The sequence below is a fragment of the Hipposideros armiger genome, unplaced genomic scaffold, assembly GCF_001890085.2.
Source record: "Hipposideros armiger isolate ML-2016 unplaced genomic scaffold, ASM189008v1 scaffold_132, whole genome shotgun sequence".
NCBI lineage: Eukaryota > Metazoa > Chordata > Mammalia > Chiroptera > Hipposideridae > Hipposideros > Hipposideros armiger.
In genome coordinates, this window is record NW_017731482.1 from 408,788 (window position 1) to 420,836 (window position 12,049).

A 12,049-nucleotide genomic window follows, 5' to 3' on the forward strand; every position below is an offset into this window, starting at 1 on the left:
TTTACTAGATTAAAGCCTAACATAGGTCATACTATAAAGAACTGAAAGTTTATTGAAATCTGTCTGTCTCTACCTTCCAGCAGAAAGACACAACATGCCTTGACAACATAGAGAGGAAGCTGATTTTTTTTGATATCTGAACATATACTTTCAAATATAGTCAAGCATTCTAGTGGGAAAAAAATCTCTTTATGTGCTTTATATTTTTAAGGATAAAGCTGTAATAATTAATCTCATCACTATTTATTGGATGTGCGTGTATACAGATAACTTATCTTTTTAGTTCACACATTCTTTGATTGAGATACTGAGATACGCTGTATTAGAGGAACTGTATGTAGGAAGCCTTATCTGTCCATAAACCTGATTTAGATGATGAAATTCTGAATTTCAAGCTGGAGTCCAATGCCAAGGTTTGGAGGATTTTGGGTGAAGGGGAGTTATATTCTGCACATAAGAGGGATGTGAACTGTAATGGCCAGAAGGCAGACTGTGGCAGATTATGTTTTTAAAATAATAGCTACTCTCATTAATTTCCCATTCCCCATGTTCTTCTAGAACCTTGGTATTTCTCCACCAAGAAGTGGAGTTTCTGTGCTCTCTCCATGAACTTGGATAGGCCTCTGTGGCTGCCTCAATTAATAAAAATATGACACAACTAATATTATTTCTGAGGCTAGGTCAGAAAAGATGATACAGCTTCCATGTGGCTCGCTCTTGGGATTCACATCTTTGGGGCCCTGTGCTACCATGTAAGAAGTACAGCTAACCTGAAGCTGCCATGCTGGAGAGGTCATATAGAGAGGCCATTGAGACAGAGATACACAAGGAGCTCTAGCTGTTCTAGTTCCCAGCTGTTCAAGTCTTCCTGGTCCAAGTGCCAGATATTTCAGCAGGGAAGTCTATGAGATGACTCCAGCACCAGCCACTATCTGGTTACAGTGAGAGACCCTCAAGTGAGAACTACCAAGCTGAGCCCATCCAATCCCCAAAGTAGTAAGAGACACTATAAAAAAGGCTTTTTGGCATTAGGTTTGAAGTGTTTTGCTGTGTAGCATTAGATAAGTGGAACATTGAATTTGAGATGCCTGTGAGACAGTGTAAAGTAGATATCAAAGCAGGCAAGAGGATATGTGGATACACAGAAGAAAGGCCCAATGTTGGAAAATGGAAGTGATTGAGACTGCCTATAATGAGAATAAAGAATAAGACAAGAAGACAGCCTAATACAGAAATCTAAGGAATTTAAATAATTAAATGTGAGATGGAGAAAGAAGAACCTATAAAAGAACCTAGAAATGGCCAGAGTGGCAGAAGGAAAACCAGGGCAATGGTATACTCTCGATGACTAGAGAAGAGAATGTTTCAAGATGAAGGGAGTTGTCAATTGTGATGAAACTGCCAACAGGTTAAGATAAAAAATCAAAATGTCCATTTGGGACTTAGAAACATAGACATCATTGGTGATTTTGGCAAGTGTAGTCTCTGTAAAGTGGTGTAGGGGAAGGGAAAGAAGGAAAAGCTCAAATGTAATGGGCTAAAAAGTAAGTAGGATGTTAGGAAATATAGATATTAACTGTGGACAATTCTTTTAAGAAGTTGGATGTGAAAGTAAAGGAAGAGAAGAATAAAGTTATAAATAAATGGAAATAGAGAAAAAAATTTACCATACCTAAAATAATTTCTCTGCACTTTTAGTTTACTCTTAAAGATAAATTTTCATGGAATCTACAATTATGTCTTCAAAAAAATCTGTCTTGGGGATGAAAAGCCAAATTCAACCTATGGATGTCTCTTTCACTGCCCAAGAGACTGTAACACACTATCTCTAGCCTTTCTTGGGCGATTCTATGGCAAATGGATGAATTACTACTGTGTTGCTGCGAGAGGGCTTCAGGAATTTCCAAGCTAAGTAGATAAGCTGAGAGCATACTTCTGAGTGCTGAGAAATTACAGAAGAAACATACAGGATATTTTTCACATTTAGAAAACTCAACTCCTTAAATTGGTTAGACATTTGGCTTAAGCTAAATGTGGCCTAAGACTTTTTATTACACTTACTCGTTGTTGGTGAACAATGTTTTTGTGCTCACGTGCCACCCGTGTGGCCCATTTCCGAGCCTCCTTGTTTAGACTGTGCTCCTCTGTGGTCCCAGTTTCTGATTCTAACTGTCGGCTCTACAACATAAGAGAGAAAAGAGAGAAAAGTACTGTTATCCTTATTGAAGTCACTACCATTTTGTAGGTAGATCAGAGGACCTTCACTTAATCAGCACTCAAGACACGAAATATGCTCCACGACTGTGGGACATTAGCAGAAAACTAAGAGGACCAGTATGAAATCACAAATGACCAGGGTTTTTTATTTTGGTCTTACGTTGTTGAACACTAAAGCTTCAAATCTAATGCTGTTAATTGATCTATTTGGGGTGTGAAGAAAGCTAGGTAGTCTAGGCAAAGAAGAAAAAAGTATTCATGCCAACCTACTATGACACTAAAATAGTTGCATAGATAAAAATGGAAACACACAATAGCTTTATGGGATTAAACAAATAATCACTGGAAAGAGTGAAAAGAAAAAAACAAAACAATAACAGCAACAGAAGCTCTCTGACCCCACAGATATTGGGTTTAATTTAGTTTCAGGTCAATCACCAACTTACCACCAAACCTCAAACTAACTTTTACCCTTCATTTGGGCATTAATGCCATATGAAAGATAGCAGCACTAGATCAAATGACCACTAAGGGTTTATTCTAGCCTTAAAATGCTATGATTATGTTTCAGAAAGAACAAACTGCGAAATCTAAATAAACAACAGTAAGTTAACCTTTACTGTGCAAGGTACTGTGGAAAGCACTTCACGTACTTTTTATAACAACCTTTTTTTTTTTTTTTTTTTAGCTGAGCCATCCCGCCACCTGTTGGCAGCTCATGGCTGCTCAGCTCGGGCTGACTCGAACCGCTGTTGCTCAGAGCTCAAACTCTTGAGCGAGCTCTTAACCAACTGAGCCACTCAGCCGGCCCTATAACAACCTTTTGAGATGGGTCATAAAGCCAGTTTATAGAAAAGGAAACCGAGGTTCAGAGAGATTAAGTTTCCAGTGTCTACCAGATATTAAATATTACAGCCTTGATTACTCAAATCTGATTCCAGACTCAGGGCTTTCAACCTCTAAACTATTTTAACTTCTCTAAATGCTTAAGAACCCATGAAAAAAATCTTTATTAAAATAATTAGGAAAGAAAACAATTTCTTAAATATGAATTCCCAAAGAGAATTTTAATACAAAAAGCAGCAAAATTTTAGAGTGGGAAGATCTTAGAAAACTGACTTTTGCAAGATCACATAGCTCAAAATTGGTAGAGTAAATAGAATTTGACAAATTGGATTAAAGTTTTAAGATTTTTATTGGGATTGTAGGCAAGGTTAAAAACGTTTACTCTATGTAGACATTTCACCTAAAGCTAGATTATATAATGAATAAATGAACTGAAACAGGACAAAAGAATGAAAACCCAAATCTAATCAACTTTACAATTACATGTTATATTCTGATTCATTCTTTGGGCAACTAGAAATCTGGGAACTAACTTTATTATATTTTGCTTTGCAAAAGGATCTAGGTATTTAAATTTATATCTGTCCCCAGATAGTCAGGGTTTAAGATGCTAAACCCTGGATGCAGATGCAAATACAGTCTACATTGGCCAGAGGAATCTGATGTATAAAGTTAGTAAAGTGTATTCTGATGAGCCCAGCTATAGGTTTTTAAGTCAGACAGACCTAGTTTTAATTTTCTGTATGCCATTTACTAGCTTTATGATCTTGGGCATGTTAACTAATTTGAGTCTTAGTTACATCTGAAAATTTGTGAAAATGCCACCTATCTCATAGGGGTTATTGAGATGAAATGAAGTCATATTTTAAATATTCTCTTACAGCAGCTACATACTCATATATAAAGTATCCAATAAACAGTCAATGTTAAAGACCCAATTGAAAATTACTTGAGACAAAAAATTTTCTCATTATTGCTAAAAAAATTAATTGCTCCCCAATGCTCAACATTTCTTCTCAGAAAACAGAGTAGCATGCAGAAAGAACATTAATACTGTGATCAGGACAGTAAACTGTCATTATTCACTATCTGACTCTGGAGAAGTCTCTTTTCCTTTCTAGGCTTTAGTTTCCCTTTAATAAAGGCAAGGTTAGCTCTAAGGTTCTTTTCAGCACTCCTGCTGAGGAAACCTAAGGTATTTCAGACAAGATGAAAAATGAGATCAGTCTTTTCACTATAAACTGGAAAGGAAATCCCTAATTTGTAAGGGGAAATGGAAAGCCCCATCTTCTGCATTCAGTGGTCCCATATACCATATATATATCATCCAGATAGCAGGTCCCACCCTTCATGAGCATGCAAGCCCACGTATCCCATCCCCCCCACCCTTGGCCCACACCCCATATACCTCAGCTATGGTCATTCTCAGAGCACTGACAGGGGAGAGCCCAATATCCACCAGCTGGGCAGCTTTTAAACTCTGCCCAGTAAAGATTGCACAGGGACAGAAAACAGCATAGAGTTAGAATTTTAAGGCAAACAGGGACACACAGCTAAGAACATTTGTGTCTAGAAACAACAAAGGATTTAGGGTTGCAGTTAGGTTTTGGACAAATGAGATGAGAATCACTGTTATTCTGATTTTCTGAGGAAAAGGAGCAAAGATAAAATAATCTCAAATTAGTTGCAATTTTAAGTCAAGCTTGGCAAACTTGTCCATACTCTGTATTTTCTAATGCTCTGTCTGCTTCACTCAGGCTTCAAATAAGTCAAATTATAGGACAATGTCACTGAATCATTAACAAAAGCTGATCAATTAAAAACAAACAAACAAACAAACAAACAAAAAAACACCACTATAAAGGGCAAAGGTTATAATCTAGAGGTAAATGCCTTCTTTCTACATTTCTTTATGTAGCCACTAACAGCACTACTTAAAATTTAGTAAGAAAAGTAATGAAGATATCTGTAGCAAAGGTTTCTATTAAACTGATGCCATTAAGCTATGATGTAATAAAGTCCCCTGACTATGAATCCAGGTTTACCAACAGACCCTACCAATATAATTTGACCTCCCTCATGGCTAGCCTACATTGAGAGAATGTGCTAGATATGCTAGCACATAGATATATGCTAGACATGTGCTTCCTCACCTTGTAGAAATTAATTTTTTTTGTTATCAAATTAGCATTTTGGTTCTTTTTTTTAAATTCAGAAATAGCATTTTTCATAGAGTAAACTCAAGGAAACAAAGGGGATGATTAATGTCTGCTTTTAAAACATTGCCTATTTGGCATGTGTTAAAACTTTTAACATTCTAAGACATCCGAAAGAAATTATCAAGGGCCTATAATTTTGTATAAAATCAATCAAAATATTTGTATGCACATATTCATTATTCTATTTATCAATTATATTCTGGTTAAATTTTAACCACTGGTTTCTTTGAAAGAGTATACATGTGAAAAATTTCATGGATAGAAGATATAATTATATTTGAATTGAAAAAAGTTTATTGAATATTTTTCCTTCTTCCCTAAGTTCAGTTTTCAGATTTTCAGTAATTTGTCTTATAATTTAACCCATTTTAGTAGAAGGTTGTAAGCATAAAGATACTGGGTGCGTGAGTCACATTTTACGAAGAAATGTCACAGTTTCTCTGCATCCTCACAGTTTATTATAAAAATTAATGAGACATACTCAGTCTTTCCTCTGAATATTCCAAAGATGATAGCTATTTGAACACAAACATAGCTTAAAAACAAATGAAATGAAAACCTGGAATTCCCTTACAGTATCACTGTCACAAGGCTGGAACTGGAAGGGCGTGGGTTTGTGAAATACAGCATTCTCTTGTAGAAACAGCTGAAGATTATAGTCCCGTACCACCTAAAGAGAAAATAAAATATCTTTAAGTCTTTACTAAGGTTAAGATGTCCAGTAATTACATTTTAAAGTTTAAGATTTATTCTGCTGTTTTCAAAAATGAGAAATCATTCAATACGACATGGTCATAAAGAAATGATAATTACACATTCTCTTCATTTTAGATAACAGTTGTTATTCGTGTGTTTTATTTTCTCAAGAATCTAAATTTGGAAAGTACTAGTTTAGAAACTAGCCCAGATTTTGGGTCTAAACAATACACAATATTTTAAGACAGTAAGAAGATAGCTATTACACAAACAGGTCTTCTTTTTAGTGGACGTGTGTATGTGTGTGTGTGCACACACACAAAAAGGAAGCACATTAGTTTCTTAGGTTCCTCCCAGTTTAAAAATTTTGTAGGCCTCTGACAGTCTGTTTTATGGAGACTGCCATCCACTAGGAAACGGACAGGTAACCTCATCCATAGCACAAAATAGTATTTTTATAGTGCTTCTTGTCACCTTTTTTAGGAGGTTATTTTCTAATTACCATCTTAAAGCTTACCATAAAAACAGGCCAGAAAAGGTTTTATATAGAAGGGGAATTCTGATACACAGAAAGTAGCAAAACAAATAGCACAGGAAGACAGCCATCTGAAAAAACTCATTGCATTACATACCCTGGGAAAGAACTGAAATCAGCAACATGTGATTGTGCAGAAATCCATTTTGCTACACTGCTTACTCTTTACTTATCTTTCGTTTGCAGTATATTACAGCTCATCAGTACCTCTGCCAGAGGATGGACAGGAGAAGAAAAAAACAGTGTAGAGCAGCTCTATAACTCTACCTTAGTAGTCCTAGGAGAAAGGTTTATTGAGGAGATGGAGAAAGTAGGAGGTGTAGTCTTCATTTTATTTACTAGTCTAACCCCCGTTCTTTCTCTACTGCTCCCGTCCCCTCGCTCAACAACCATTTACTGAGAGCTTACCAGGCCCAATGGTAAATACAGGGGTGAGGAGGAATAGATAGATGAATGAAGATAAATAATCAAGATTACTATTTGAAAGGAGTTTATAATCTTGAAACTAGGAGAACTAAACAAGTTACATAATTAAAATACACTATGGTAGTATGTAGAGCTAGGAGAGCACAAAAGAAGGTGATATTTAATCCAGGCCAAAGGAATGGGATGGGGTGAGGAGTGGTTGGGAGAATTTGGTTAGGGAAGACTGGGTGAATAAACATATTCTCAAAAGGAAATGTGTTTTATTCTTTTCCTGGATTACAGTTTAAGCTAGAGTAGCTCTGAAAGGCCTTGAAACAGTTCTGAGAGCCTTGCTAATCACCATGTAGAAAAAGCTAAGACAATCATCCTTGTTGCCAAAACTATCCTCTCAAGCACTACAAACCTCTTTTTTTTTTGAGGGGGAAGTTTCAACCTTTTAAAAATTTTAACTTTTTGTTACACAAATATTCAAACACGTAAAAGTAGAGACAACAGTATAGTGTATCCCTACATATCCATTAACCAACTTCCAAAAATATCCCCTCATGGCCAATTTTGTTTCATCTATAAACCCATTTACCTCTTCCACTCCCAATTATATTAAAGAAACCTCAGACATATCATTTTATCCATAAATATTTCAGTACAATATCTAAAGACAAGGACATGTTTAAAACCATATCCATATTAAAATCTACAATAACAACCAATAAGTGTTCAAATTTCCCTGACTGTTTCATATATTTTAGAGTTTTTCAATTAAGGATCAAAATAAGGTCCCCCCAGTACAACTGGATGATGTTGCTTAGGTTTCTTTTCATATGTAAGTTTCTTCCTCTACTTTCTTTTCTTCCCCCCACCTTGCAATTTATTTGTTAAAGAAACTGCATTGTTGTTCTGTACAGTTTCCCACAGTCTGAATATTGTTGACTGCATCCTTGTAGTGTTCTGTTTATTGTATTTTCTATAAATTGATGTTTGATTATATTCAGGTTTTTGTTTTGTTTTGACAAGGTGGTGTTTACTTCCACAAAGACTACTTCTGACTTGCCTCTTTTCATGAAATTAACAGGTGTAGTGGGCTGAAAGATGGTCACCCCAAAAGATATATCTGTGTTTTAATCCCTGGAACCTGTGAATATTACTTCATTTGGAAAGAGGCCCTTTGCAGATGTAATTAACTTAAAAAATTTAACATAACGAAATCATTCTGGATTCCCTAGGTGGGCCCTGAATCTAATGATAAGTGTCCTTATAAAAGATATATAGAAAAAAACACAGACAGATGAGGAGCCAATGCATCTACGGAGGCAGAGATTGGAGGGATGTGACCACAAACCAAACGAAATTGGAGGGATGTGACCACAAACCAAACAATGCCTGCAGTCACTAGATGCTGGAAGAGGCAAGAAACTGATTCTCCCCTAAAGCCTTTGGAGCGAGTGCTGCCCTGCTGACCCTTTGATTTCCAACTTTTGGTTTCCAGAACTTGGAGGGAATAAATTTGTTGTTTTAAGCCATCCAGCTTATGGTTTTGTATAGCAGCCCTAAGGAAACTAATAAAGCAGGCCTATGAAGATAAATGCCTGAACCCACTGTAAAACCTACAGATTTTTCTATTTTTCCTATCATTTTATCAAGGAATTCTACCATTCCTTTTTCACTTATTAGCTAAAATACTTCTTTAAGAGAAACTATCTATTATTTAGTTGCCTTGAGGTACAGTTTGTATCAGGCAGGATAAACCCTTAATTCTTTTCCTTCAGTATCTAGTTTTCGAATTGCGTTTTTTTCCCTAGCAACCTCCAAAGAATGACTAATTATAGCTTTTGATAGTTTTGATAGTTTCCCTGCTTTCTATTATGACAGACTATTTAAGGTTTATCATATATTTTATGTTCCAGACATAGAATCAGACCTATTTCTCCAAAAGCCCTGTTGGTTTTCTTAAGTGAATAGGAGAAAGTATTTAGAAAAAAATCTGGAGGCTAGAGGTACTGTTAGTCACCATTCTCTCTGTTTTGAAAGGAGCAAAGAGGTCCTGTGGATCTCCCAGTGTCAGCACCTTGTGTAACTATAGTAGATGTCAAAATCAGGAAATCGACACTGGTACAAAAGCATAAAGCTTATTTAGATTTCACCAGTTATACAGGTACTCATTCAGGGGTGTGTATGTGTAGATATCTACGCAATTTTATCACAGGTGTAGCTTCATGTAACCACCACCACAATCAAGGTACTTAACTGAACCGTCACTGTAGGACTTTCCTGTGCTCCTCCATAATAGCTACATCTACTCTTCACTCTCCCCATTCCTAACTCCTGACAACCATTAATCTGTTCTCTATCTCTATAAATATGTTATTTCACAAATGTTACATGATGGAATCATGCAGCGTATATCTTTTGAGATTGCCTTTTTTTACTCAGTATAATTTCCTTGAAGTTCATCCAAGTCGTTGCATATATCAACAGTTTGTTTCTTTTTATTCCATAGTATGGTCATATCACTGTTTGATCCTTCACTCACTGAAGGCTATTTAAGCAGTTCCCAGTTTTTGGCAAGTTTGACATTTGTGTGCAAGTTTCTATGTAAAAATAAATTTTCATTTTCTCTTGGATACATGCCCAATCTCTCTCTTCAAAGGTGTTACTGTGGTATAATTGACATACAATTAACTGAACATATTTAAAGTGTGTATAATTTGGTACGTTTTTTTTTTTTTTCTAAAGATTTTTTTTTTAATTGGGGGGTTGGGGGATGGGAACAGTGCTAGGAATTGGAGGAAGGGAAACAGACAAGTTGCTGTCGTTTTGTTCTTCAATCTAGTTGTGGAGGACGTTGCTTCACTGGCCCAAGTTGGCACCATCATTGCGCTCTTCCTNGCTGTCGTTTTGTTCTTCAATCTAGTTGTGGAGGACGTTGCTTCACTGGCCCAAGTTGGCACCATCATTGCGCTCTTCCTGGGTGAGGCAGATCAGTCACCAGCTTCTGGACAGCCGCTCACGCTGGCTGCTGGCTACACACGGTAGTCCATGGCAACCCACTGCAGCAGGGGCTGCAGCCTACACCGTCGCTGGTGACTCACGGCAGCCCAGCTCCAAGTGGAGCTGTTGTTCAGCATCTTAGCATCTTAGCTGTAGAGGGCAGTGTCACTGGCTCTCATATGTGGGATCTGAACCGGGGCCCTCTGGCATCCCAAGCCAGTTCTTAACCAACGCGCTACTTGGCCGGCCCTAATTTAGTAAGTTTTAACATAGCTATACACCTATAAAAACGTCACCACAATAAAGATAATGAAAATATTCCTCACTCTCAAAAATTTCCCCATCTTTCTTTTAGTCTTTCCTTCCAGTCTCTTCCTGATCCCTTTTTGTCATTCCTTGTGACAATGAAGATCAGGCCTTAAATCTTGTTACTGATATACCTATCCTTCAACACCCAGCACAGTGACTTTGCCTAAAGTATCATTCAATAAACAGTTGTTTAAGAACACCTGTGTATCCACCACCGAGATTAAATAAAATATTACCAATATTGTTGAAAACCTATATACCGTCTCCTTATTGCATTCCTACCTTCTATCCTTTTAAAGCAGTGTTCCTTAACCTTTTTTCTTTTTCTTTTTTTTTTTTTTTAATGTTATCACCTGCACTTCCTCGCCCAGTGAGCTGTTTTGGACACTTTTACCCCTAACCACCCTCTTTGATTAAATTTTAATACAACAAATATACTGTATATGTCTATGTACTGTGGCATATCATAATAGCTAAGATTTTTTTTGCAACCCCCCCCTTCAATATCTGGAAGGAATTTTTTATTCCTTTGGGGGACTATAGCCCCTTCTGAGAATGCATGCTCTAGAGGTAACCACTCCACTGAATTTTATCATTCTCCTCTTTTTTTTTCTTTAGTGTTACTACATATGATGCATCTCAAAACGATACTGTTTTCTTGGATATTTTAACACTCTCTATAAATGGCATCTTAGTGTGTATATTCTTTTACAGCTTGCTTTTTGGCTCAACATTGAATTTGTGAGTCTCATTCATATTAATGCATATGCCTACAGACCTTTCATTTTACCACTGTACTGTGGTCCGTTATTCATCCTACTGCCAGTGGTCAGTTGGGTTGTTTCTAGCTTTTCCAACTTTTATAAAGAAAACTGCTATGAACATTTTTCCAAAAGTTTCCTGGTACACATATGCAAGAACTTCTCTAGGATATATGCCTAGGAGTGAAACTGCTAGGTCATAAGCTAGGTGCATCTTTAAGTTGACTAGATAATGTCAAATGTTTTCAAGTTGGGTGTATCCCTCAGGGTAGTGTATGAGTTTCTGTTAATCCACATTCTCATCAACACTCACTCCTGCCTATCTTTACTTCTGTCAATCTCACAGGTGTACAATAGAATCTCATGGTGATTTTAATTTTCATTTCTTTGATCAATGATGAGGATAAGCATCTGTATTAGTTTGTTAGGACTGCCATACAAAGTACCACAGATTAGGTAGCTTAAACAACAGAAATTTATTTCCTCACAGTTCTGGAGTCTAGTACAAGTCCAAGGTCAAAGTGCTGGCAGGGTTGGTTTCTTCTAAGGACTTCTCTCCTTGGCTTGTAAATGGCCATCTTTTTCTGGTGTCTTCACATGGTCTTCCCTCTGTGCCTGTTTGTGACCTAATGTTCTCTTATAAGGACATAATTTCCCGTCATTCCAGTCATATTGGATTAGAGCCCACCCATATGACCTCATTTTACCTTAATAACCTCTTTAAAGGCCCTGTCTCTAAATACAGTCACATGCTGAGGTAATTGGGGTTAGGACTTCAACATACAAACTTTTGAGGGACACAATTCAGCCCATAACAGCATCTTATTTTACATATTTTTTTTTAAAGATTTTTATTGAGGAATTGGGGGGATGGGAACAGTGCTGGGGAATTGGGGGAAGGGGAACAGACAAGTCGCTGTCGTTTTGTTCTTCAGTTCAGTTGTGGAGGACGTTGCCTCACTGGCCCAAGTTGGTATTATTATAGCGCTCCTCCCAGGCGAGGCAGATCAGTCGCCGGCTTCTGGACTGCCGCTCATGGCGGCTGCTGGCCT

General features: G+C 37.1%; 1 protein-coding gene across 2 annotated transcripts in view; it reads right to left on the minus strand.

The window, feature by feature from the left end:
* The window catches only part of FCHSD2 (FCH and double SH3 domains 2), a 222,154-nt gene that overhangs the window by 48,862 nt on the left and 161,243 nt on the right, over positions 1 to 12,049 (minus strand). The window contains exons 10-12 of one of the 2 annotated variants that reach the window (XM_019649420.1): positions 5,857 to 5,952; positions 4,472 to 4,543; positions 2,062 to 2,178 (exon numbers count right to left, since the gene is read on the minus strand). In XM_019649420.1, coding sequence (XP_019504965.1) covers positions 2,062 to 2,178; positions 4,472 to 4,543; positions 5,857 to 5,952 — 285 coding nt within the window. The remainder of the gene's footprint in view (positions 1 to 2,061; positions 2,179 to 4,471; positions 4,544 to 5,856; positions 5,953 to 12,049) is intronic. The other variant, XM_019649421.1, reaches the window with a different exon arrangement.